A 27,600-nucleotide genomic window follows, 5' to 3' on the forward strand; every position below is an offset into this window, starting at 1 on the left:
CTCAGAGGCAATAGTACTGCTGAAAATCGTCAGATTCCTGTAAATAGTTTGTGAGAATAATAAGAAGCCAAAACAGAGGGTCGAATGCACTAACGACTACGTAGATGCCTAAGCAATTCTGAGACATGCTGGTTTGCTTCAGAGCCATGTTGATTCAAGCAAAGCATTAGTGATGGATCTCAATCTATTATTTACAAGAGACTGAACAAAAATAAGGTGCTGAAGCTACATAATATAAGATCCCATTTGTACACATTCCACAGCCGGCATACGAGATATTCTTGCCAAAATGTTATTTTCATGCAGATACTTTGAGCCTCTGGCAGCTCGTTCAGAATTTCAGTGGTTCATGAAGTTGAATGCCCCAATTTATAGTTATGCTGTCGTCAATCTACTGTTCTTTCTTTCTTTTGGTCAACTCACGAATAATTTCCTGGTTTGCTCCAGACGCGGTAACACGTATCCACACCTTCATCCTTTAACCCACTGAAGAAATGTGCTGGAGAAAGTGATGAGTTGGAAGTTACTAGGAATCGTCACGAAGTAACACTGTCTTGTTTGTACACTATGGTGAAACAAAACCATGGCCAGAATTTAAGGTCTCTGAAAAATCATACCTTGGTGTTGCAAGCGGTTTTAATCAAGATTAGGAAATCCAAACAAGAGTCTTTGGACCTTTGGAATGTGGAGTTGAATATCCTATCGTGTTCCAAGGGTTGCTTCTTTGGAGGACGCAGTTAATTCGGCTTCACATTGTGCTGTTACTTCCTAAGCTTAATTTCTTGTTCCATTAGCCCATTTGTTGAAAAACAGACCTTGGCATGGCACGATAAGTTCCTCTCATAGAGCCAAACCTCTTAAGAATGTTTTTTTGTTTAATATATCAACCTAAAGGTGTCCGAAACCAACAAAGATCAAAGTGGAAGACCGAATTTATGTGGTGAATAATATGTCTCTTCTGTCATGGGTGTTTTACTTGCAATAAACCTGGAAATGGTTAAAAGAGCTAAGCCAGTTTCATCTCCAGCTAAGAAAATGGTCAAAATCTCCTTTTGTTCAAATCAGTTCATCATTGTTCACTGTACAGAATTTGTCTTTGTCGAGGACTACTGCTTTTATGTGTGGATGTGGGAAATGTCATTGGAGCTGATCATTGGGAAGCAATAATAAAGCAAAGTATCATAAAAACAATTTCTGGGAAGGATGTACTCTTATTGTGAGTATCGCGACGACTGAGAATCACTAAGCTACAATTGAATGGCAATTGTTGTCATGTAGTATTCTTTTGCAGTAATTGATGGTACCAATCCTGTCGTCAGATCATCCATTCCACCTGGGGATGATGGTCGTTGCATGGAGCTTTCATAGTTCCACAGTGAACCAGCAGAGGAGTCGTCGGTGCCACCAATTGATTCCGGTCGTGGTCGGTCCCTAACGCCTGGGGATGATGTTCGTTGTGTGGAGCTTTCATAGTTGCACTGTGAACCAGCAGAGGAGTCGTCGGTGCCACCAATTGACTCCGGTCGTGGTCGGTCCCTAACAACCGGGAGAGTTTTTCCTTCTACTATGTAACTTAATGCATGAATTACCTGCATTTAAGTCAACTAACAATCAGACTGCCTAAATTGAGTAGAAGAAAATTTGAACCAGTGGAAAGGCTGGGAAGATATTAAAACTCTAGGTGACATGTGAGCATCTTGTTCGCACTGATGTGAAAGTAGTGGCATTTGAGGAAATGTCACTTGATGCCTATTAGTTTCACCATCACTACGCAAATATAAAAAATCAATGGTTTAGAAGTGGAATGCAGAGCTGTTCGTCCAGAATAGTTCGATAAAAACAAGATGATAGAGATGCTCCAACTACATTAACAAAGGTGCTTCACAACCAGTCGTAAGCATTGTATAATCCTTCACAGAGGAGTTTGAGAAAAGCAAAATGACTTTTCTTTATTCTGATAACAAGAGAGAACCATGCCTGGTGTGATATCAGATTGCTGACCAATGGACTTTTAAATAGTGTTTCTGCACTTCAATCATGGAAGATACACATAAAAAAGGAGAGGAGAAATGCATCTGTGCACAGTCAGTAGCATATATTAATGACACTTATGACTTGAGACTCTGACCTGGTCCACAGATATTCTCCTGTTGGGGTCCTTTCTCAGGCACTTAAACGCCATTTGAATCACCCAAGTGAGTTGGTTGACATCGTAAGAGTCGGTCAGGCTGTGTTCAATTAATTCTGGGTAGTTTTTGTCTCTTACCAATGACCTTACCTGCAACATTTCAAGCAGAGCAATGTAAGTAATAGAGTTTTTAGACCCAAAACTAAGGCACTTGCTCAGAGAGTGAAGCATGCAGCATATCTTGATCGTTAGCAATATCCCACCTACACCGTTAAATGTAAAATGAACTGCAAGCACTTTCCTTAATTATGTCTTGCTTTGCTAGATCAATAGAATCACGAATGCAAGCAGACTAGGTATGAAGCATTGAGACATTTACCCATCCTACAATGTTATGCTTTCCAAATGATGGATCTGTGCTCCTCAATCCTGTTATCAGCTGTAACAGTATGACACCAAAGGAATAACAGTCGGTCTTTTGAGACAGTTCACCAAAATCTGCATATTCGGGAGCCAAGTATGGTATAGTTGCAATTCTTGTCTCAGATGAGAGATCAGAGTCTTCATGTAGAGTCATTTCAAGGCCAAAATCTCCGAGCTGATACAAAAGCAGTACAGCATATCATATGATTTCTGATGTCATAAATAAAGTGGTGATCAGATCAGGATTAATTCATGAGTGCGCAGTCTTCACTTCACTTGACCTACCAGTTTTTTACCCTAGGTTATTTGTCCATCAAAAGTATAAATGTTTCGAAAATTGTTCTGATCTTATTCTTTCAGGTTTTGATATAAACAGAAATATATTTTCCATTTGCTTATGTTGAGATGTTCAAAAACCTTAGTGCGTTAATGACTAGCATTTTCAATGGCCAATAGATAAAATATGCCCATTTGTAAATGGGTTTGCATTCACTTGGCTATAAAAAGCTTATGCTAATATGAATAAGGGTCACAAAACAACTGAGTGATTATCTCGTTATGCCTAAAACTAAGTCCACAGCTTTCATATAGAATCATAACCAAAGACATTACGAAACTCTTACCAGAGGTTCGTAATCATGAGTTAAGAGGATGTTGTTGGGTCTCAAACTTCGGTGGACAATGTTCTTGTCATGCAGATACTTTAAGCCCTTGGCAGCTCCCATGGCAATTTTTATCCTTTGATCCCATGTGAGCAGTATACCAGGATCTCCTGCATCAGTTAAACCAAATATCTCACTGATTAGGTTCATGCTCTGAATGTATACATGAGGCAAATTTCCAACACGAAAACTTATTGAGAGACGTTAACAGTTATGTGCCCTTAACTGTGGTTTTTACTTGATAGATGTTGGTCCAACGAACCGTTGCAGACATCTTCATAGACAAGCAACCTGTGGTTTCCGTCTGAACAGGAACCTAATAGGGTGACCAAATGTTCGTGTCTAACTTCACTGAGCATATGAACTACAGATTGGAATTCCTTATCATCTCCCTGAAAACTCTCATTTTTCTTCTGCTTAACAGTAATCTTCAGTCCATTCAGCTCACCCCTGAAGACTACTCCGAGCCCATTTTCTGATTGGTAGTTATTAGCGGAAAATCCATCAGTAGCAGCATGAAGCTCTGCATAAGTGAATTCTCTCTTCCATCCGCTCTTTGGACGTCTGTTATTGCAGATTGAACAAATGTAATTTCTGATCTCTGGTTCCTGTTCATCGTCTCCTGTAAAATCACTTGATTTGTGTATTTGTTGTTTCTGAGGACTTTGTGGTTTTGGCTGTTTAAATTCATCTCCTCCTATCAAGGCACTTGAAATCGGTCTGTGTTCTTTCTGAAGATTTTGAGGATTTGGCTGTCTCAACGTTTCTAAGGTGTTGTTTCGTTTCACTATCGAAACACCACATGAGAGTTTTGCAATGAGATAGTCCGTGTCTTTTGTCATTTTCCTGCAGCAAAGATACTTTAGAATCACAATATATGAATTCCTAGTGTGCTCACGTTGGATACCATTCTCCATCATATTGACAAAACTATCTCTCAAAAGGTAATAAACTTAGTGAAATTATGTCCATAGACAAATATCCTTGAACAAATTGTCACCATATAATCATTCTAGTCACCTTTCACTACAGTACTTTTTTTACCTCACACACAGTATATGTGTTTTGCTCTTACTGTGAGTCCAGAAGTATAGATAATCAAATTGTTCCCTATTTGCTCTTATTACCTTAACTGGGGACAGTAGAGTAAGAACAGACGCATCATCTCTTTTCTGATTGGTTCAACGATAAGGGATGAATCTGCTGAATTTATTTATCTTGTCATATTTCCTTTTGGTTTGCATAATAATTTGGTCTGTGATTTTATTTGGAGAGTTTTAGACCCTATAGTGTCACTAAGATATAGATACAAGACGTGCTCTGACAGTACAAACACCAACCAGCATTCAAAACATCATGAAATGGTCTCATGAACAAAAGGTTCAACTAACCCGTCCAGTATAACCCACGATGGCTTAAAAGTTGTAGCAGCTTTTTGGACAACTTCCTTTGGGGACGTTTCTCCACAGACATCTATATCCAACTCAATCTGAAATTACACGAACAGAAGACTTGTATTAGCCATCTAACTAACAGAATCAAATGGGGGCACATCTCGGCTAGGATGGAATAATTTCTAGAATATTGTTGTAGCGTTCGCATAGTTGTTGAAATATTAACAGCTGAACAAGGAAAAAAAACGTTGAACCTTACATTGTAGAAGATGAAAAATCAAGAATTCTTCTTTCTGTAGTTCTGAGCTTTGTATAGAAGAAGGAAACATGGATATCAGCTCGTGACCGAGAACTCAGATGGACTAATGCCGTTAAGACATGGCACGGTTTACTTAACACTCAGAGTTGGGACCTGGTAAACTTCTTACTGCTACATCCTTAGCATGTGCTTTCCAGGCATCTATCAAATGGATCTTTCACTTCAACAGAAAACTTATCTACTTACAACTACTGATGTACATGATGCAGAAAAATATCAACCACATTGACAATGAATCGTAATTGACCTTCATAGACTCGCATTGCTTGGAAACCTCTGTAACCTCGTCGGCATGAGCGTACTCTTCCTTCCTCCGTTCCACTATTTTCTTAACAAATTTCCGGCTCGATCCGATCCACACGCTTGAATCCACTTTGATCTGGTAACCCACTGGAAGAAAAGAAACGGACACGGAGTGAAATCAATTCACGATATTTCTGCTACTTCCCTCGTATACGATTCTAATTATGCGTGCATTTGTGCACTATCATGTTCTTTTTGGACGCAAAATGTCTGGCAACTCTCATGCATATTGCTTGCGTTACTTACATGGGTGGCAAACTTTTCGGAGAACTGCTAGGAGCAGAATCTTGTCTCCAGGGTAAAGCGCAAATCCCTGTAAACCGCATTTGATCGCATCCAAGCTAATCCCACTCGAGGCGTCTTCGACCACCAACACCCTTTGAGCCTCCGATGACATCGCTTTCTTCACTGAGTCGGATGGGACAGACAAGAAGAGCTCTCAAAAATCGCTTCTTAACATCTATACCCTACGGACCTGAACTGCCAAGGCAGATGGAGTTAGGATGACAACATTCAGAAATGTCCAGACATTAACTATAGGTTGAATTTGGATAATTCATACTAAGCTCAAAGAATGTTTCATTGCTTAGTTGATTGGTGGGAGGATGGTTGTTCTCCTTCCAGGAATAATTGCCTTGGGATGCGTGTCTTTTTTTCCACTCTACTAGATGAGTTCTGGGGCGTGGGTGTGCCTTAGAGAACCAGATGGAACTAGGCTGAAGAATATAGTGATAGCCGATGAACATAGTAATTAGTGTGCTTCTTTTTGTCATTTTCAGGTGTTTTTGGCTGAACAACGATGAATCCGAAAACATGCTTTGGTTTTGTAAATGTATTGCTCATCATCTGACAGCAGAAAGGGGATTAATCAGACAATTGCAAGTACTCTTTCTTAGATAATTTTAACATAGAGTGGGCCTACTTTTCCTAAAAGGCGCGCGCGAGAGTGGCATATCGTTTTCGTAGCTTCTCAACTGAGACTATTGCTTTCTGGCTTTGTTTGGTTTACAAATGGCTGGAGAAGATACATCTTACCGATTCTGAATTTCAGATTCACCTGTCAATATTGGCAAATTATGCTTAGCTTCTCTTCTCCTAACGTGTGATGTCCCTCGCCGCGAGTGTTATAACTTTCGTACAGCGCTCACTTGAATGCTATAATTTTTTTTTTCCATCACTTGTGTGCCACAACTTCTAAAAATACGTTTATGTGAGTGTCACGACTTCTCAAAAACGTTCACTTGAGCGTCACCTGTCAAAATTGGCAAATTATGCTTAGCTTCTCTTCTCCTAACGTGTGATATTGCACCATCACTAATGCCATAACTTTCGTACAGAGTTCGTTTGAGTTTATAAAAAAAAAATTTCCATCATTTCGGATTTCCGACACTTATGGTAAACTTTTTGTTAAAAAAGTTACGTTACTCAAGTGATGAAAAAAATACAACACTCAAGTAAATGTTTTGAAAAAATCATGGTACTCAAGTGATCGAAAAAGAAAATTATGACACTTAAATGAGCGTCGTACAAAAATTATAGCGCTTATAATGTCCTTATCAAAAAGTTGGTTCCCCCAACATTACTCCATACATTGCCTTCTATACTCTCCCTGATGGCAACGCACGAGTGTAATCTATCACCATTGTGCAACCAAATATGCCGTAAGGCATTTTCAATCTGATGAGGCTTAGATCTCTTCCATCTTCAAATTCTTCCCAATTTAAGCTTCGTTTGTTTCGCGAAAAATAAATATTTTGGAAAATATTTTCCTACAAACGATTATTTATATTGCTTACAAAACGAATGAAGTTATCGATAATAAAAATATTTTCTATTAACTAATTATTTTAATCGATACAAACGATCACTTTTAGAAACTTTTTTTTCAAATCATTCATTTTTCGCGAAACATACGGAGCAGTAGATTTCGCCAGCTTGCCAAACGACCCTTGCTTCATGCTGGATTTTCATATTCCAAAACCACAGGAGATAGATTTAACTGCGAACTTGAATAGTTTATCGCAATTTACTTAGCTCCAGGAAATAGCTAGAGGCATCCGTCATTTAACCAAATCTCACATCCTTTCAGCTTTGCTATGCTATAAATGGAAGTCGCAATGTCCAGGACGATCACATGTGACGAATACAATGTATGCGTAAGAGGGCCCCTTGTGGATGTTTCTGCATGTCAGATTCATGTCCTTTCTTTCGTGCTTCCAAGAAAACATCAGTAATTCATTTATTGGGCAGAGGTGAGCTGTATCATTACTGCTCCTAACTATCGTCCAGAAATCTAACCTCCCAAAAGCCTGGGAAATTGACTTGTTCTTGACGTGCAGTTGCAAGACAGAGACGGCTTTAACCGCAATAAAACATCAAACATGCGACAGTTTCTTCGTCAAAAACATGGCCCGTCTTGTTCTTAGGAATGCTTCCTTCTCTTCCGTTCTCCTCAGTATTGTAGGATATCTTCTAGACTAATGCATAGACAAGAAGATCACATACCCAAGCATTATCTTCTTCCTAGGTTTGTCCCCATGGTGGGCGTCTGATGGTCACGAGATACAGCTTGCTTAGAAAATTATGCCCTTCTGCAGCTGGAGTTCTCACCGCCTTCTGGAAATGTACCGAAGAAGTATAGAAAACGTTCAGTTCCTCATTTGGAGAATTCTCATCACTCGTGGATTAAAACATCTTGAAGAAGCCTCGTTCGGGGATATAACTAGGTCATTCTCATCTATTTAGGCATACATTTCTCTCTTTAACATGATAAATGATTGAATGATTCTTCTTTGGACTTATGTGGTCTCCATATCACCGTCTGTGCCTGTTTTGCAGCTGCTTTTATAGCAAGAAGAAGGGCAGCAGCAGCTTGTGGTTGTATATAAGGAAATAGTGCTGCCCATTAATAATCTCTCCTAAATGAGATCAGTCACACGTTTTAAAAGAGAAATACCCGAGGGGTAGAAATGAGAATAACCACAAAATCAACACGCAATATTACTTAAGTTCAACAACCCATTACCTAATCTATGCAGAGTAGGTTCTCTATTCAGCTGTACAACATGCCATAGCATAACTTGTTGCAGTATTTCCCATACACCGGGCCTGCTTTCCCGAATTCTACTCTTAGCACTGCTATGCTTGTTTTTTTTTGTCAGAAGCACTCCTATGTTTGAAGTAAGATGTATAGTCAGTCCAAGAATTACGAATATCTGAAAAAGCTCTATTGCAATTTCCAGTGGCGATCCACATCATGTAATGGAAGTGAGTGTCCTACGAAATGACAGAACGACCTGAATTGTTGATCCCTTTGTCAAGCAAAGTGTCACCCTCTTTGCCTTAATTACATCCAGAAATGACTTGTAAACCCCATCATGACATTCCTCGCTGCTTGAGGAGTTCCAGTAGCAAAGAAATTCAACCTCCAATCAGTTCACCTAATTAGAAGGAAAAATGTATTTAAAAATCAATATATTTGTAGTGAATATATGTCAAGGGAAGCAGCAAGCAAAAAATGTATCGAATGCGGTAACAGATAAATGGATGCCAAAGCAACAAGGATCCATTTGGGCTCAACTAAAGAATTACTTCATCAATACATTAGTGTCGAGAGCCTAATCCCCTAAATAGAACAATGATAATTAAAATCAGTCGATGGAGGTACGCGAAAATACCATCTCCTTTGTACACAGTTCATCACAGGCATATATCCTTACCAAAGTGAATGGCATGCACAACTTGCAGGATGCAGAAATTAGTTGCAAGATAAACCAATTGCAGCAAAGCAGTGCGCTCCATTCTTGAGATGACAATTTTATAACCCTTTGCAGAGTAGATAATTTCAGATAGCAAAACAGAAATTGCAAAATGGTCTGCTCTACTCTGCCAATGATTGAAGCATTTTGTTCTGCGCCATGCGCCATGGACCTAGTTAAAATTTCAGAGGACAAACAGAAGCACCATATTACAGTATATACATATTAGATCAGCCACATGATTTGGTATGAACTATTCAAACAACTTATATCTGACAAAAAAAAACAACTAATAAAAATTTTGGAAAAATCACTATAATATAATGATGAATCAACTGAGTGACAAGTACTACTTTCTGGAACACCATCTTCCATGTGCATAATTTTTGACAAATATTTATATGATCTGTCGCTTACACTCACAGGAATGGATTGAAAAAGAATGTGCTGAATTACCTTTCCCCAACACCTGGTGGTGAAAAGAGTTCTCTCAACCAGACTCCTTCCGAAACACCTCTCTGCTATCACCGGATAGGACAATTTCTTGTGCTAATTACTCGAGAGTCACCATTTCTTCAGATTTATGAACTTCCCCTATTCCCTCAATCAGTGAGATGTAAGTGGCATCATCTGGAGTGATGCCTTTATTAACCATTTCCTTGAGGAGTTCTTCTGCATGATCTCCTTCCTTACTCTTGCATAAACCTTGAATAAGGGCATTGTAAGTGAGACGTGTGGGATTGAATCCAACACTCAACATCTCATCCCGTGTCCTAAAAGCATCATTCATGTCACCACGTCTGCTATATCCACTTATCAGAGTATTGTAACTGATGTGATCAGGCTTTATCCCTCTTCTTTTCATCACACCTAGAAGCTCACGTGCTTCTTCAACTTTACCCTCCTTGCAAAGTCCTTGCATTAGTGTATTGTAGGTGACTTCATCGGGATTAATCTTAAATTGATCCATTTTCTCCAAAAGTGAAAATGCACGCTCCATGCTCCCATTAGTACGGTGTCCATCGATCATTGCATTAAACATCACAACATCTGGACTAATACCCTCACCAATTATTTTCTCAAATAAATCATCTGCTTCCTTCATTCTGTTCCGTCTACCCAGAACATATATAAGTGAGGTATAAGTTACTCGGGTGGGCTGGATCCCTTTAACCAACATCTCGTCACGAAGAGAAAAGGCCTTTTTAGCATCGCCACACTGGCAATACCCATTAATTAGTATATTGTAAGTGAAGGCATCGGGAGCCAACCCTTCTTCACCCATTTCTCTCATCATGTTATCAACTTCAAGAGTGTTTCCTTCCATTAACATAGCATGAATAAGCAAATTGAATGTCGAAATAGTGGGCCTTATACCCCTCTTAACCATCTCATCTCTATAACTAAAAGCTGTCTCTAAGTCCCCTTTGCTGCAGTACCCATCAATCAAAGCATTATACACCACAGCACTGGGGACTAACCCAACTTCCAACATTTTACCCAGAAATTTGGATGCCTCCTCAAGTCTCCCCTCCTTACACATCCCATTAATGATCGGTCCATATGAATAGGAATCCGGTTCGATGCCTTTAGCTTTCATCGCATTAAAAATCATTAGAGCACCCTGAACTCTCCCTTTCGAGCAATACCCATGTACTAATGTGTTGTATGTGACAACGTTAGGCTTTATGCCCAAACCCTCCATCCAACCAGTAAACTCCTTTGCCTTCTTCAACTTTCCCTCTTTGCACAACAAATTGATCATTATGTTGTAAGTGTGGACACTGGATTTTATCCTCAACTTAAACATCTCAGCATACAAAACCCAAGCAATCTCTCTCCTGTCCAACTTCAACAACAAACTCAACATGCTATTACAAGTCTCGGTCTTGGGCAAGATGCCCTTCTCTTTCATCATGTCAAAGCACTCCAACGCCTCATGACCCATCTTCATGTCACAACAACCCCTTATCAAGAAATCAAAGACAATGCTACTTTTCGTACCTGATCGACCGCGCAAGCTCACCAGCTCATCAAAGACCTCTTTCACGGTGGCACCAACGCACCCAATGGTCCTCTTCGCGAGCTGCAGCGCGGGCTTCGGATCCGGGAGGCGAGAAACGATGGCGAGCGCGAGACAGGAGGTCCTCGTATCGAAGCACCCGGCGTCGACGCGGGTCACGAACTCGAGCGCAAGTTCGGGCCTTTCCTCGAGAGCCGAGAGGGTGGCCGAGATTAGGGAAGGGGTGAGGCGGTCCGACACCTGTTTGACGAAATGCCACTGAGAAGACTGGACCGAGCTCAGCAGCATCTGCGGGGTGATCGCGGGTTGGGACTGGTCGCCGGCGCCTTGCGGAGCGGATGAAGAGAAATGGAGGGAGAAGAGCGCGTTGACGGTGGACGGAAGAGCGGCGAGGCATTGGTGCTTGAGGTTTTGGGGAGCGAGGAGGTTGTGGGGTTTCATTGTTTTGGCCAAGATCTCTTCTGGGTCGGTCGGTTACAGGAGGAGAGTTTTATAGTACGAAGTCGTCGCCCTCGGATGGGTTTGATTTTCCGACTGCTCGCCGGTGCCGGGAGAACAGCAGATTGAGTTGGGCTCAGACAAGCGTTACAGCGTTTCTCGAGCCCGCTAAAGTCCGACCAAACTTGTATGGAGTGTCCTATCTCCTCTGAATCGTAAATGGAGCTGGACAGTCATTTTCAGACTGATATCTAGAAGGGAGAATGACGAAAATGGTGCATGAATTTCGTCTCAACGTGCTGCAAGGTGATTAATGAATTTTTAATTTGTTCAACGTGATTCTTAAACTTTAGCCTAACGTGCAATATCGTCCCTGAATTTTTAAATTGTTCAATATGGTCCCTGAATTTTTTATACATGTTTAATTTAGTCTCTATATTATATGAAAATGTTTATGTTGTCCCTGAACTTGAATTAATGAAAGGACAATATTAAACATTTTTATACATTTCATGAACTACATTGAACAAATTATAACTTTAAAGAAGACATTACACTTTAGGTTAAAGTTCAGAGATCATAGTGAATAAATTTAAAGTTTAAAAATTACATTACATATTGGATCAAGGTTGAAGGACCATTTGTGTCATTATGCTTATCTGGAATCCTTTCCATGGTTTGCCTTTGCAAGCCGATTAATTAATTTACCCTTTACAATTTACCAAAACTTCTGCAGAGCACCTCATTTAAAAGTCGGCAACTTTCAGTTTTAAGGGTCACGGCCGAAAAAGTTTTGAACTTGGATTTACATTTTCCGATTGCGACGCTATTCTGGGAATGTGAATGCACGTTTGTGCGTATACGTGCTTTTTTAGATTCCAATGAGATGTTCCTAGTACCATTTGAACTCTAGTTATACCTTTTCTTGCACCATGGAAAGAAACTGTGGGGGACCAGACGGAACCAATTTCTAGCTCCAAAGAATGAGATTCCACATGCATCCAATGCGACGGAACCGAATGATTTCCCTACGCAAACTAGAAATGAACCGAACTTCTAACGGATGGGCATGGGTACTCTTGAAAACAGGAACCAAGTCCAATCGGCAGAGGGAGAATTTACATATTAACAATAAGGGATCTGAAACTAACATCATAAATATGTGAGAAAGGAAGAACGGTACAATACAGACATTACACCACAGCAGTGAGTGTTCACAGACATACGTGCAGCAACAAACCCATCCTTTTGGCTTAAACGACATGCATAATATACAGAATCCCGACGGCCAAATGTTACAATCTAGCACAAACATCCCGACGGCCCGAAAAAATTCGGAAATGCAGGCTCTGTTTCCAACCTTCCAAGCTACTATAGAATTCGTCTTAAAACAGCTTCATGTCAACAACCACCTCGACCAACAAGATATTATGCATGTGGCAAAGGAACTCCCAAAGCAGCTCTCCCTCAATATTTGCACAGGTGGCAAAAAGAATCATGCGGCGCTCAAACAGTTCTCCCAGGACCCGTACTTCGAGCTGAAGCTGCCTCCCCCTCTCTGCTGAGCATATTCCAAAATAACTGCTCGGGCACAATCATCCCAAGTTCTTGCTATCTCCCTAAGTGACATCGGTTGTGAAAGGCTTCGGAGGGATATGCTGAACCTTGACTTCGCCTTTGCGGAAAGATCTTCATATTCTTTACTGAAAAGTCAAAGCAGATGTAAGTCACTCTAAGAGAGTATTTGATGTTATGCCTCCCATACTTAATAATGATTTTACCTGGGGGCACAAAAGGAAAAGGACAATACCCAGTGGCTTACCTCACTTCAACGGGAAATTTGTCCAATAGCACAGGGGAGCAATTGGGGTAATTTGTGGGTACAAGCAACCGTAAAGGCTGAATTGGCGACTGTTACAAAAAAAGCACAGAAGAGGTCAGCACCGTGAGCATCTCATGATAACCTCAAACTGCATAGGGTACCAAACCTACCATTTGCGCTGAAGCATACTGTGACTTCAAGTTCGGGCTCAGAGCAACAGCATTGAAAGAGCACTTAACAATGACTCCCTCCCCTCCCTCCGCGACAGCAACTGTCGCACTTGGATTAACATCTTCATCACTAAAATCTACCACAGTATCTATAAGACGCTGATTTATTTCTCTTATTTCTTCCAACAGGACATGGTTTGCCTGAAAACGATCAATTTTGACAACTGAATTTGAGAAGTAAAACCAAACGCTGACTCAATGGACAAGGAGAAGGGTGAATGATTATCATGGGTCATGCAATGTAGGAAAGGCACAAAAAATCACTCTAAATGTCAGATCATTCTCAAAATTTTACCCAAGATGACTCTTGTGTTTGTGCATAACTCTTGAAGTCAAAACAATATAAATTAGTATATCTCGTGTACCTTTGCTTATTTTGTTCATGATCCAATTGCACAAACACGAGGCATTTGGGTTTCTTCAGTAAAATGCTAAGGCAGCCTAGAGAACCCCCAACTGGAAGCACGATTATAGTATATATTGTATCTAACTATATGCTCATATGTACCTAGAGATAATTTCTTTTCTTGAAAAAACAACTTATTCATCCATCATGTTCTTCTCTTTCTAAATGAAGTTATTTGAATATAACTACCACGTTTCAGTTAAAAAGTATGATACAATTCCAAATTCTGAATGTCAACAATTAAAAGCAACTACTCTAAAACAAAAGACATTTAGGATACTGCCAGATATATTTATCTTTGCTTAAGACTCCACAATGACCATTCACTTGCACTTCCAATGCCCTGGGCAACAACTATTCTGCGATTACTCTTTAGTCCAATCTTATGCTCTAACTAGACACTTTGGCCATCAAGAAATCTTACTCATACCCTTGTATTGCTGTCCAGATCTAGTTCTTGTGAAATAGTCTTGTCTTACGACAATTCGTGTGATCAAACAAATACTGTGCATATGAGTTAAAGGCATCTACAGACCCGCATAAAGATCGACCATTCAAGTAACCAAATCAAGCATGGAAGCAGGATGGGTATTTCATTCTCACAAGAACTTTCAGTGCTCAAGTACAAAAGCGCAGATAACAGGCCCAATGAAGAGAGAGAGAGAGAGACAGAGAGATGGATACCTCAATCCTTGGCCTCTTGGTACTGGATGTTGCAGTTGACTCCAAATCAGAAGACTCTGCACCTGTGAACTGCTTAAAACTATCGTTTACACTGCCAGCTGATGATACAACATTCAAAGGCATTGCACTTGTGTAACGCCTCATTTTCCTATTTCCAGATGCCCCATCTTGTGTCATGAAATTTCTGGCTTGCAAGCGACATTTAGTCATAGCAACTAGATCCTCACCAACAGCAGCCCTAGATCCATTTCCAGGAGCTGATCCTGCTATCCTATCAACCATGCTAACGACTGAACCAATGTCATTGACCGCAGCATTCAATGCTTGGGGCGACATTGATTTAACCTAAGATGAATAACAACAGCGTTACCACACCTGACTGTTTTAAATCTTATGCATGCAGAGGTAATAAACAACATGAATTGATAGCGAGGGTAGGAGTGATGCTCTTGCTTGACTAACCGCTTTAATTAATCGTTCAATAGGCTGCTCAGTCACGGTTGACTTGCTGGAGACAACAGCAGATGCATTGCCATGAGCACCATCTGGACCGAACTCTGCGAGCAGGGGTGAGGCCGATATACCAGGAGTGCCAATGGCAAGGGAAGGGGCTGGTGCTGGGGCAGAACTTGGTTGCTGATTTCCGATGTTTCCAGCATTAGAAAGGGAGGAAATGCCAGACATAGGCTTCTCAGACTCCCCTGGCATCGGCGATGGAGCCAAGGGAGTAGCTGGAGATGGAACAACAAAAGGTGAATTTGCTGATTGCAAAGGAGTTCCAGCTTTAGTCAGAGAAGATAGCAGATTCTGCTGATCAATCTGTGGAGATGAGTTCTGTGGAATTTGAGGGGATGCAGCCTGGAGAAGCTGAGGGGAAGAGGTAGGAAATGAAGCTCCTGGTTTCATTTGTTGATGCGGAAAAGAGGAGCGCTGTGTCGCTGAGTGATGTTGCTGAAAGACTCCTTGCTTCACCCCCATACCTGGTCTTATTTTTATATCACTTCCATCATTCATCTGATGAAGTTGTGGTATTGGATGAGTCTGCAGTTGCGAAGGAAGCTGCTGCTTAGCCTGCTGTAGCTGCTGCTGATGTTGCTGTTGTTGCTGCTGCTGCTGCATAAGCTGTTGTTTGAATTGTTGTTGCTGCATTTGACGTTGCTGATACTGTTGCTTAAGCTGCTGTGTCTGTAGAATCTGTTGTTCCTGTTGCTGTTTGAGATGCTGATGTTGAAGCATATTGGAATTAGACTGATGGGTGTTAACATTTGATTGTAACATGTTTACCCCACCCTGTTGCTGCATGGTGCTCATGTTCACCTGTTGTGGAGCACTAACAGGATTCTGCTGCATAGATCCCAAAGCAACCTGCTGCATTGTACTCAAGGCATTACCTTGTCCAGAGTCCATGGAATTTGGTTGTAGTGAATTAATCATGGTTTGCTGTGCATTTGAAACCCCAGACAAAGAAGACATAGAATTATGATGCAAATTTCCCATATTGTTCTGCTGCATTGATGCTACAGAACCTTGTAAATTCATTGATTGTAACTGAGGGTTCATTTGATTTTCATGTGACTGCACTTGAGTAATTTGAGGTTGTGATTGCTGCTGCTGCTGCTGCTGCTGCAAGTGCATATGAGGAGGGGGAAGTTGCCCTTGCTGCATAGCTACTTTCCTGGGCCTGCTTGTGTTTATAAAGTTTATTATCTGTTTCTCATAATGAACCAGCTTCTCCTTGAAAGTAGGCCCTATATCAGCTTTGTTAACTTGCAAAACAGTAATTACGCGCTCCAACATCCCTTTAAAAGCTTTCAATTTTTCAAGCTGCTCTGACTTTGGCTGTTGTGAAAGAGACTCGTGCTGGCAATGTATAAGAATAACAAGTAATAAGAAAGAGATTGAACAGGATGATACATCAATCAAAGATTTATAGATCAATTATATATGCTGCCTTTCTTAAGAAATGTTTACTCCATGTAACATCATTAGGAAAGAATCGAAATTAAGCAATACTTTCTCAACAACGCTTAATCGGACTGTTCTCAATAACAGACTTTCTTTACACACCTGCTGTAACTTCATAGAGATTTTCTGGTACATGTCATTCAATTCAGGTAAATATGCTTCCCTCATGGATTTCATCTGCAATAAAAATAAGTACTGCATTGATCAATCCAAACTCCTCCTGGGTCGTTCTCTTCTACAAATCAAATAACATATACCTTTCAATACTTATTGAGAAAAAGCACTACCGACACTCACATTACCAGCAAACAACTGAAAGGAAGTTCCACTGATGGTATTTCCCCATGGCTAATTATCATATGATCTATAAATTTTCAACAATAATCGTCTTCCAAGAGCAAAGGAACACAAAATAAAGAACAGGAAGAAGAATGACTTCGAGGACAAAATGACTTCAGCATTTTCAGATTACTAGAAACAGATAGCTGCATGTTAGTACTCACAATGGATATCTAAATAAAGCTCAACTCTTATATAAGACTAAACCGCATCAGTGTTGTTTATACAACAAGCCAAGTACGAAGAATAAAAAAAGATTAGCAACTTGTATAAGCTACTGTTTCATCAGAACGCTAACCGCCACCTGGATAACATTAAAAAAAAATGTAAAACCGGAAAAGGAAATTAACTGACAGAGACAAAATTATGGTAATTTCTTTTCTGCATTAAGACATATCAATGATTTTATCTTTTACTGCTCCTTGATAAAGAAAAAACAGCAATCTTAAACACTACACGGAAAAATTCTTAAGTAAACACGATTCAGTAGTCAAATGACTTCTCTTTCCATTGCAAAAAACTACTCCTTTTCCCTCTTCATAATGCCATGCAAAAAACGGAAAATCTCATCAGAAAGCACTCTTTGGCAGCTTCTCATGCTTAACTTACAGATTAATAGCATCATTATTGATACCTGATCACAAAATATAAGCTTGGCTGGACATTGCAGTTTTTCATAACAAGAATTGTTAGATAAATGTTAATGAGACTGGCCTGGAGTCACTTCATAATTAGAAATTCACCTTTAGTGAAGGGATTCCTACAAAACTACTCCTTTTCCCTCTTCATAATGTCATACAAAAAACGGAAAAGCTCATCAGAAAGCACTCTTTGGCAGCTTCTCATGCTTAACTCACAGATTAATAGCATCATCATCGATACCTGATCCTCACAAAATATAAGCTTGGCTAGACATTGCAGCTTTTCATAACAAGAATTGTTAGATACATGTTAATGCGACTGGCCTGGAGTCACTACATAATTAGAAATTCACCTTTAGTGAAGGGATATGTAGGTTTAGAAACCATAAGCACCTGTCTAGACTACACCGTGTAAAGAATTGGCTAACCAAATTCCACTCAAAGGCTTTCAAATTTCTCCAAGAAAAAGTCCCATCACAATAATGTATGATGTTCTACAACTTCTAGCAATGGAATTGGCTCCTGTTCAGCAGTTGTTATTGTCATACCGGTTCCTGCACAAGGCTATACTACTATCCCCAAATTATAGTTTATTATGCAACTTCCCCACATTCTGACACTTCGGACATAAGATTACACTATCAACAGTTCGTTGCCAACTACCCATTTCTGTCTCACAGCTGTATTTGTTATCAAGTCAATTTCCAAACCAATATCTCATGCGAATGAATTCCTTTCCCTGGCTTGACCTTACAAAACTACTAATACTCTCATCTGTGCTTTTGTACTTTTGTACTTTTGTATCCTACTAAACCATATAACTAAAGTCCAGCAACAAAGATCAGTCACCAACAAACTATTCAAACCCGTAGAAAAATATGAGAAGTATCACGCATAATACATGCATTCCATAAAATTCAATGAATAAAACAAAACTGTGGCACAAAACCTTTTGGTAAGCCTCCTCTTGCCAGTCACCCGTCTGGGCAGAGCCATCAATAGACACTACAAAAGTAGAAGAAAAATTCTTTATCGATAATTTAAGATCTAAGAATATTTTGTTTGCCAGGGAACATAGCAAGAAAGAAACAAAACTAGGACGGTTACCAGAGAGACTTACTTGTCGATGTCTCTGAAAGAGGTCTTTGTGATGGGTACAATTGCTTTTGCTGATCAATCACATTCTGCTGTTGAACCAATGATCCCGATGCTGGAAGTCTCTGATGCATATCTCTCTGCAATAAATTAGCCTGTTGTTGCAGGCCTACTTGCTGCTGCAATTGTGCAGGCTGCTGTTGAATCTGTGACATCAACTGTTGCTGCATTGGATGTGCTTGTGATAGTTGTCCTTGAGAGGCTAGCAAATTTGATGTGCCACCTTGTATTTGTTGCTGTACAGGAACTTTGGACTGTTGAAGCACATGGGCTGGGTGCTGACCAACCTGCATGCTAGAGTTACCAGATTGAGACCCAACCAATTGTTGCTGCTGATTCATCCCAGAAACATTAGTTTGAGGTGCCATTTGCTGAGGATGAATATTTGTGAGGTTGTTTTGTTGCGGCATCAACTGCTGCTGCTGCTGCTGGAGGTTTTGCAGATTATTCTGCTGGTTAATCAATCTCTGCTGCTGCTGCTGCTGCATATCTCCCATGTTATTTTGTTGACCGGCCAACTGGTTCTGCTGCATCATCTGTTGACTTGAAAGCTGATGCTGCTGTTGCTGCTGTGAAGTCAACATTGGCTGCTGTGACAAAGATGCTTGCTGTTGATGAACAGCCTGCTGAGGCTGCTGTTGCCTCAGACCTTGATGTTGCTGAAGCATGGACTGTGTTGACTGTGGAACTGAAGCCTGTTGATTTTGTTGGAGACCAGTTAGAGGAGCTTGTTGCATTGATGGCGGCTGCATGACAGAAGATGTTTGAAGGACAGACTGCTGAGGAGCCTGCAGCTGAGTTGGTTGTAGCATATTTTGTTGCTGCTGTTGCTGCTGCTGCTGTTGGAATTGAGATGACACTAGCGAGTGCGGGATATTTCCCGGCTGAAGCTTCTGCTTCATAAGTTGCTGATTGTATTGCTGCTGGTAAAGATACTGCTGTGGATTCTGAGACTGTTGTTGCTGCTGTTGGGAAACCATCTGTTGCCTGGCTTGAATTTGCCTCTGTGAATTTACAAACACGTTGCTATTGAGACCTTGGCCCATTGAGTTCCCGAGCGAGTTCTGAGAAACACTAGGCATATTTTGCATGTTGTTGTTTTGCCCAATAATATTCGAGAGGGAAGATTGGTTCAAGCCAGAGACAGATGGCAATGTAGACGATAGACTGGCAGAAGCCTGAACTCCAGATGCAACATTATTCTGAATATTCTGAACCAACGACTGTTGACGTGCTTGAGGCTGATTCACAGGTAAGGAATTAGGCATTGGTTGGCTTTGACTTTGAATTTGCGACTGCATAACTTGAGTTGACATACAATATATACAAGTTATGTTAGTCAATCAAGAAACCGACCAATTCATGCATAGCAGCATTAACTGCAAATAGAACAAAGAGACAAGGAATGAGGTATAGATGCACCACAAGTACGACCTTTAGAGCACTATGTATTCCAACTTGAAACTTTCTGAGCAAGTGATACTGGATGGATAATGGACAAGCAAACACAAACAAACAATGACCACTCATTTTCTTTTCAACAAGTACTAAATAAAAATCTTTGTGAAGTTCATGTACTTGATTGATCTTGAAATCTACAAAAAATAAATAAATAAAGGAGCAAGGTGAATCATCTTTTCAAGCATGCATCTTCCGACGCCATAAGAGAGACTCACTTTTAAAAAGAGAAAATATAACATTTAAGGCAAAAAAAAAGTGGGAGGAAGTTACAAAAGATGCAAGCATTTGGCCCTTTCTAGTAAAACTTAAGTATAGCTGCCACTCTTCGAAAAACTTGCTCTTCACAAATGCAAATCTAATTCTACTGATGAAAAAACACCAAGATCTTTTAGTTATTTAATCAACATATTACAAATGTAAACGAGACATTCAAATGAGCTACTAACCATGGTATAGATATGCATTTGAGGTTAAAAATGAGCAAGATTGGAAAAAAAAAAAAAGGAATAATGACACAAATGGTCCCTGAAATATGACCCCATGTGCAATGTGGTCCCTGAATTTTTAATTTGTTCAATGTGGTCCCCGAAATTTAACCTAATGTTCAATGTAGTCCTTGGACTTTCGATACATGTTCAATGTAGTCCCTGAACTATATGAAAATGTTCAATTTTGTCCTTCCATTAACTCAAGATCAGGGACTACATTGAACATTTTCATATAGTTCAAGAACTAAATTGAACATGTAACAAAAGTTCATGGACCACATTGCACATTGGACTAAAGTTCAGAAACCACATTGAACAAATTAAAAGTTCAGAAACCACATTGCACATTGGGCCAAAGTTTATAGACGATTTGTGTCATTTTTCCAAAAAGAAATTAACTTCAGTTACTACGACGAAAATCCGTGAGCAGCATGCCTTGTGGTGTGTCTATAAATGTGCACTACGTAAAGCCCTGTAACAGGACAACTACTAGGCAAGTCCTCAATTAAGTCCTAAACTTACATTTTGTGCATTTAAGCATAAAACTTGCAATGTCTATGCACTTGAGTCATTCCATTAACTCCATCAATTTTAAGTCGGAAGGAAGATGCCATGTGGCTTTTTTTATTGTTTTTTAATCTTAAGTGGCTGTTAATATTTAAAAAAAAAAAAAGCCACCTAGATTTCCTATCCACTAAAACCTAATGGGGCCAATAGAGCCAACGGAAGAGCTAAAGTACAAGACTGTCACAAGTCTTAGGACTTAAGTGCACAAAATAAAAGTTTTAGGATTCAAGTGCCTCTATCATAACAAGTTTTAAGACTCCTGTTGCAATGTCCCCCAAAAACAATGTATAAGAAAAAATAGTACAAATACATAAATGAAAATATACTATATCAGGGGATAACGAAACAGAAATTCTAACTCCTACGTCAATATCAAATAACAGGAACTTAAGTCGTACCCGAGTCCTTAGTGCTATTCCCAGCAGAGTTAGATGGCAAAGCATTAGGTATGGTACTCTGAGACTTTGTCTCCATTGTCAACATCTTCAAAGATATCTTCCTTAAATAATCGGACTAAAAGGGAAAGGAAGCAGAAATCACTAAATCATTTCATAACTGAATCAAGTTAGAAAGAAAATGAAGCAGATATAAAATCTTAGCGCGATATCACAGCACTGAGCAAACTTGATTTCACTGGCGCAAAGCTAAATGTACATATTTGAACAGTTCCAGTTACTATATAGACGCACGAATGATAAAAATTCTCAACAGATTATGCGAATAAAAGAACACTACTCTAAATTTTAAGCACACGCCTATCCACTTTGCTTATGCATCCTCTATTCAATTAGAAACTTGATATAAAATAATCACAAAAGGCATGGACATCATATAATACCTGGCTTGTTGCAGCAGTGTAAATTTTTTCCTCAAACCTCACGGCAATTTTCTTGAGTTCTTGCAAACCCTCTGGACCAGAAACGGGAAGGTGTCTCTTTAAAGTCTCCATTCTGCATGTCAAAAGAGATTTGCACTTGAGCCGAAATTTTTCTCACCAGTAATATTTTTTCCTCTACGATAAATAAGATTTCATTAAGAAGGTACCAAAGGGGTACCACCCCCAACAGAACGGCTTTAGGTAGAAGCCGCGCATAAACAAAATTATGGACAAAAGACTGTTTTTAAAAATTCCAACAAACTAGATGTATGAAATTGGACTTTCCTGCTACCAAAAGTGAAGAGGGTACAACCAATTTATCCCTAACAGAATCCCACAAGGATTCAACTCCTTAAAATGCACTTTTGTTCCTGTCTCTCCAAATGAGCCAACAAAAAAAAGGAGGAAAATCATCTTAGTAATCTGTTTCTTTGCAACACATAAACTGAAAGTCATTCGAACTGTTTCAAAGACCCAACATGCCTTTTTTTTTGTGCATTGGGCTCTTTCACTAACTGATCGAAATATCAGTTAGTCTGCCATCTGTTTTCTTGCCAATAGGAGATGGCTCCATGTGCTCGGATTCATTATTTTGGTTTTGACTGATTCTAGCTCTGTTCGTTCCGTTTGAAGAAAGGAAGGATCCCAAAGAATCGATCTTTCTTTTAGTTGTTGAATCTCTCTTTGATTGATTAATGTGTGATATTCCGAATCCTCATTACTAATGGAATCAAAATGATATTTGGATTGATCAGAAGATCCTTTCAATTGGCTAGAATCCGTTACTTGAACGAAACTAGATCTTGTAGAATCATATTGAATATTTGACGATACATTCCATACCTTGCTAAAAAACCGATCCTTGTTTACCAACCACACATTGTCTAACCAAATCCAATTATCTCTCGATATGTTCCTCAAAAAATCCGATTCGGGCGGATTCTTCCCCCAACTAACGAAGAGATCTTGTGGGATGGATCCCGCTCTAATAGCTCCGAATAAATTAAATACATGCATTAAGATACGAAGGCTTCTTATTCCACAACAACGAAAGCACTTTTTCACCCTTTCATATACTAGGGGATTTCACTTGGAAAAGAAAATGTTCCATACTAATGGATTCGGGTCCATAACCATGGGTTCAGTGATAACGTTTTTTGGTTTTTTGAAAAAGATGCCCAAAGTTCATGTCGCACTGTTCACTCCTAATATTGCAAAAACCGCAGCCCAAATCTTTCTGGTCCAGGTACAATGTAAAAGTGAGTGATTCATGCTCTCTTCTTCAGTCTTGCACAAAAAAAACACTTATTAGCCGGTATTTTCCTCTCTTCTGAACATCATCCAAAGTAAGAAAACATCCCCAAGCAGCTTCTGAAGCAAAAAAGGAAACCTTCAATGGGACGTTGACTTTCCAAATAGATGTCCATGGGAAAAGTGTGCTCTGTTGTAATGGCATCTGAGTATAAAGGAGATCGGAATAATAGGATTTGACAGAAAAAGTTCCAGAGTTACAGCAATTCCACCGCAGCCTATCGTCCTCACATCTAACATGCTCAGTACGACAACTCAAAAAAATTCAAGAAAGCTACACGCTCCTAATCTTGAGCACTACATAAGATATTATTCTCCCACATCGTTTCTCCATTGTTAGTCTTCCAACAAGCAGCCACCCTAGGTCTCTTGTTTCTTGCTAGTGCATACACATCCGGGAATAAGTGTTTAAAAGCAGTGTCTCCACAGCATATGTCATCCCACAACATAGTATTCCTACCATTCCCCACTCTAATAGAAAGTCTGTTTTCAAAAGCATCCCATCCTTGCCTAATGTGCTTCCAAAGCCCGATTCCATGTGCTCCTCAACTAGATTTAGTCATCCACTCTGTATCTTCGAACCCAAGTACCCTCCTCCAGGTCTAGTTTTCTCCCCGTTAAATCAACACAACCATTTCCCAAGCAAAGCTTTACATACAAGAACAAACGACTTTGACCCCAACCCCCCGTTAGCAACTAATTGCCCACGTACCTCTTCCGGTAACAGCTTTACGGACGAATAAAGTCGAGAGTAATAGAAAATAATACGACCTACAAGCAAGGAGACGCTGAAATATCCTCAGGTTCCGGATACGTAAATTTTTTGTTCCCAGCATAACTGATTTCCTGCCAAAAAGCCACATGGCCTTACCTCTACACTTAAGAAAGAATTACATCCAAATTACGATGGGACCTAAGCACTGTAGCAAGAGTTACCAGCCTACATACCTGCTAAATCCCACATTTGAGACTCACTAAAACGAAACGATCCAAAGGAGGAAAAAAATACACGGCCAAAGATTCCTCAGAATTCGCGTTGCGCCCCGACCATATTGCAAAAACCATTAACATACTAAACCCTTGGAAATCACTCCTAAGCAACGATCCCTCACAAACTCCAAACGCCACCCTGCGAAACCAATAAAATATCGAAAACCGAAGCGAATGGAAGGAGGCACTCACATCTTGTTGACGATCCTCTCCCGCGATTCGGGCGGCAATTGAGACCTCCAATCGCCCCCGTCGAGCGCGGCATCGGCGCCCCCGGCCCCCACGCCGCCGGGCGGCGTCGGCCTCCAGTTATTGTTATCGATCATGATCACTCCCCCCAAAAGAACCTCCGCAACCAACACCCGCAAGGGACTCGCAACACGCAAAACAAACAACAATCAGCACGCACACACACCCACAAGCGCAGATTCGAATCGCACGACCAACACAATCGACCCGGAATCAGAAACCCAAAAAAAGACAAAACCCAAGAACCCTCCTCCCAAGAGCCCTAGAAAAAACCCAAAAAGAAGAGCCGGTGGAGAACAGCGAAAGACGAGACTTTTTTGGCCGAAATGCGATGTGGGGGGGGGGGGGGGGGAACCCAGAAAGGAGGGCGGGCGTGGGGCACTCGGTTTTCCTTCGTCGCCTGAAGAGGGTGGGATTCTGATTTGGACTTCGTTTTGGTGTGGAAGAGCTGACGAGGCTGTCGTTGATATATAGGAAGCAAAAGCGAAGGAAAGGGAAGGGAAGGATAGGCAAGAGGAAGGAAGTAGAAAGATTCGCCGTCATTGATGTGGCCACCTGTCTCTTCGCTTTTGTCGTGTCCTACGTGGTCCTGCCTCGGACCTTCGCCCGAAAACGGGTCGGGCCGGGTCGGGTCACGACCTGGATCTGGTTCGAGCTCGGCCCGATTCTTTTGGCGCATTAGCGCCGAAACTTCCAAGTAAATCGGGAGCATTGAATCTAGACGAGCTCGGAGCTTGCTTAGAAGGTAAAATTCCAAATGAGGGCTTGCAAGAGTGGATCTTGTGCCATGAAGTGTCCGATTTAAAGGGAGAAAACGACACTAACAGTCTATGAACTTTGGTGTAATATGCAAAGTGATTCCTGAACATTTTGTTTGTTCAATATAGTCCCTGAACTTTAATCCTATTAATCCGATGCGCAATGTGGTTCCTCAACTTTATTTATGTTCAATGTCATCCATGAACTTTTAGTACATGCATTGCACATTTTCACATAATTCAGGGACTACATTGAACATGGTCCAAAAGTCCATGAACCACGTTGAACAAATTAAAAGTCGAGGGACCACATTGAACATTAAGCTAAAATTCATGGATTATATTGAATAAATTAAAAGTTCGGGGACCACACTGCATATTGGGCCAGAATTCATGAACTGTTTATGTCATTATCCCCCAATTTAACTTCAAATAAGATAATGAACTCATCGATAAGATAAATCTCCGCCGGCCAATTTATTCCGACGACTGAAGCGGGGGCAATATTGTCCAAAATATTCTGATTGGAAAGCAAAATATGTTGATGGCAATTCGGATTTGTCCAGTCGAGCACGATTATGCTCCAACAAGGTGAACAAATCAAAGAGCAATAGAGATTGACGAAAAAGACACCCCTTTTGTCTTTGTTTTTTACTTCGCAAGCCTTCTTTTTCCTGGCTTTTTTGGACTGGGGGAACAAGAGCTTTGAACGCCCAGCCCGCCAAAACCGCACCCCACAAATTGGCAAATTCAGTACACGAGCTGCTCCCCCGTGCTGTGCTAGTAGTTCGTGTACGCCCACCCAAACGCGTCTGCCCGGTTCATCGCCGGCTTGGTGTTAGCCCGATTCAACCACGACCAGCCGTCGTCAGCGGCCACACCTTCAACGAGATCCTCGGCTCCTTTATGAATATCACCAGGGCGACGAGACTGATGGGACGGTTAGAGTAATATTTGGACTTTTTGAACAAAAAAAATGAAAAGAAAAGAAAAAGGGGTTGAAAAGTCAAAGAAAAGAAAGAAGTGGGACTTATGCTCTTTTAAAGGGACCGAGAGCTTGCGCGAGGAAAGAAGAAGAAAAAGGAGAGGGGGTTCTCACCACGGATGTCTTGCCAAGTCAGATTTAACACGCATTGCAACGTCCGGTAAGTACTTGAGCCCCTCGCTTGTTCAATCGGAATATTTTTCGGATTAGGATTTAAATTTCGGAGTTTGATGAAATTCAAGCCGCGAAATCCGATTTTTAAGTCGTTGAGCTGCGTATATATATAGAATTGGTAGTTTAGGGTGTTGTGGAGCTGTGAGATTTTACGGATCTCGATTTGGACTTACCATTTGCCCGAAACAAATTTTTGAAGTTAAGCGTACGTGGTGAACAGTGCGCGACCAGCAGCTTTTAGGCCGATTTTCGTCGGTTTTTGGCTTAATTTTGGGACGGCCAAGCTGGAATTCTTGTAGTTCTTTGAATGGGCTTTCTTTTGACTATAAGTTTACTTGGAACGGGGTCCAACAGAGAAAATTATGGCGCAATCAAGTTACGCGCTCAAGCTTCGCGTTACGGAAGGGTTTGGATAATCGCTTTGGACAAGCGATTTGTGAGCGTCATTGACTTGTTTCGTTAGCGATTAAGCGTTGTTTAGCCGTTTCGTAGCTATCGTAGTTTTTTACTCGGTTTAACGTCAATTCTCATTTAATTGTTAGGATTACGAGATCGTCGGTTCGAATGAGCGTTCTTGTTTGGTTTTGGGGCATTTCTAGGTGAGTAGTATTATTTCTTCCATGAATTTACAAACTCATGTCTTGAAAATGGTAGACTTTTAATATAGTATAAGTTATTAAGAGCATGTTTCTTGCATAAATTGGATCGAACTTTTACTACCTTCTTAGTTGATTGAAAAGGGATTGAGAATGTTTTATGAAGTGGTCTAAAATGACTAGTTGTGAATGTTTTGGTTAAATGTTTAGTGAAAGGAATTTCCAAAAGTAGTTCGTATAGATTACGAAATGTTTTATGAAATGCATTTTAATTGATAAATGGAATTGTGAAAGGTTATGTGATTCGGTTTGTAAAATCGGTTAATGAAATAACTTTCTAGTGTTGATTGTGCGTTATTGGAGAAATATTTTGGTTGATATGGCTCATATTGCTATAACGAGAACCCATTGAGGGGGGGTATGCATACCGTCAGGACGTCTTTCTGGGCCGAAC

The 27,600-nt window shown here is 40.4% G+C and overlaps 3 protein-coding genes across 5 annotated transcripts; all 3 read right to left on the reverse strand.

Moving 5' to 3' along the window:
* Positions 1-1,128: 1,128 nt before the first annotated feature.
* Positions 1,129-6,061, reverse strand: LOC115671518 (probable serine/threonine-protein kinase PBL24). Its single transcript, XM_056313332.1, has 8 exons — positions 5,476-6,061; positions 5,174-5,316; positions 4,605-4,702; positions 3,440-4,059; positions 3,175-3,323; positions 2,508-2,726; positions 2,129-2,278; positions 1,129-1,589 (listed from the first exon to the last, which is right to left on the reverse strand). Exons 1-8 carry the CDS (start codon positions 5,624-5,626, stop codon positions 1,248-1,250), a joined length of 1,872 nt encoding a protein of 623 aa, XP_056169307.1. The 5' UTR covers positions 5,627-6,061; the 3' UTR covers positions 1,129-1,247.
* Positions 6,062-8,205: 2,144 nt separating this feature from the next.
* LOC115672027 (pentatricopeptide repeat-containing protein At2g15630, mitochondrial) lies at positions 8,206-11,651 on the reverse strand. Of its 3 annotated transcripts, XM_056313322.1 has the most exons (3): positions 9,444-11,651; positions 8,949-9,159; positions 8,206-8,669 (listed from the first exon to the last, which is right to left on the reverse strand). In XM_056313322.1, exon 1 carries the CDS (start codon positions 11,449-11,451, stop codon positions 9,541-9,543), a length of 1,911 nt encoding a protein of 636 aa, XP_056169297.1. In that variant the 5' UTR covers positions 11,452-11,651; the 3' UTR covers positions 8,206-8,669; positions 8,949-9,159; positions 9,444-9,540. The 3 variants fall into 3 exon arrangements, with proteins under 3 accessions (XP_056169297.1, XP_056169298.1, XP_030449809.1); XM_056313323.1 differs by lacking the exon at positions 8,949-9,159 and having other exon boundaries at positions 8,206-8,619; XM_030593949.2 differs by lacking the exon at positions 8,949-9,159.
* Positions 11,652-12,573: 922 nt separating this feature from the next.
* On the reverse strand, positions 12,574-24,964 carry LOC115671492 (mediator of RNA polymerase II transcription subunit 15a). The gene is made up of 11 exons (XM_030593114.2): positions 24,577-24,964; positions 22,045-22,156; positions 21,605-21,719; positions 18,656-19,993; positions 18,485-18,540; positions 16,658-16,732; positions 15,053-16,450; positions 14,591-14,935; positions 13,441-13,641; positions 13,271-13,359; positions 12,574-13,151 (listed from the first exon to the last, which is right to left on the reverse strand). Exons 1-11 carry the CDS (start codon positions 24,708-24,710, stop codon positions 12,944-12,946), a joined length of 4,071 nt encoding a protein of 1,356 aa, XP_030448974.1. The 5' UTR covers positions 24,711-24,964; the 3' UTR covers positions 12,574-12,943.
* Positions 24,965-27,600: the final 2,636 nt, after the last annotated feature.

The sequence above is a fragment of the Syzygium oleosum genome, unplaced genomic scaffold, assembly GCF_021117445.2.
Source record: "Syzygium oleosum isolate NSW1041296 unplaced genomic scaffold, Sole_v2.1 Sole_v2.07, whole genome shotgun sequence".
Taxonomy (NCBI): Eukaryota; Viridiplantae; Streptophyta; class Magnoliopsida; order Myrtales; family Myrtaceae; genus Syzygium; species Syzygium oleosum.

Coding starts and splice junctions, on each gene's coding strand:
- LOC115671518 (XM_056313332.1), bottom strand. CDS start 5,626: ATGTCATCGGAGGCTCAAAGGGTGTTGGTGGTCGAAGACGCCTCGAGT. Junction 4,703..5,173: donor AGCAATGCGAGTCTATGAAG/GTCAATTACGAT, acceptor GTGTAATTTCAG/ATTGAGTTGGATATAGATGT. Junction 2,279..2,507: donor AGCATAACATTGTAGGATGG/GTAAATGTCTCA, acceptor GAAATGTTGCAG/GTAAGGTCATTGGTAAGAGA.
- LOC115672027 (XM_056313323.1), bottom strand. CDS start 11,451: ATGAAACCCCACAACCTCCTCGCTCCCCAAAACCTCAAGCACCAATGC.
- LOC115671492 (XM_030593114.2), bottom strand. CDS start 24,710: ATGATCGATAACAATAACTGGAGGCCGACGCCGCCCGGCGGCGTGGGG. Junction 16,733..18,484: donor AAGAGGAGGCTTACCAAAAG/GTTTTGTGCCAC, acceptor TTTTTATTGCAG/ATGAAATCCATGAGGGAAGC. Junction 16,451..16,657: donor TCTCTATGAAGTTACAGCAG/GTGTGTAAAGAA, acceptor ATACATTGCCAG/CACGAGTCTCTTTCACAACA.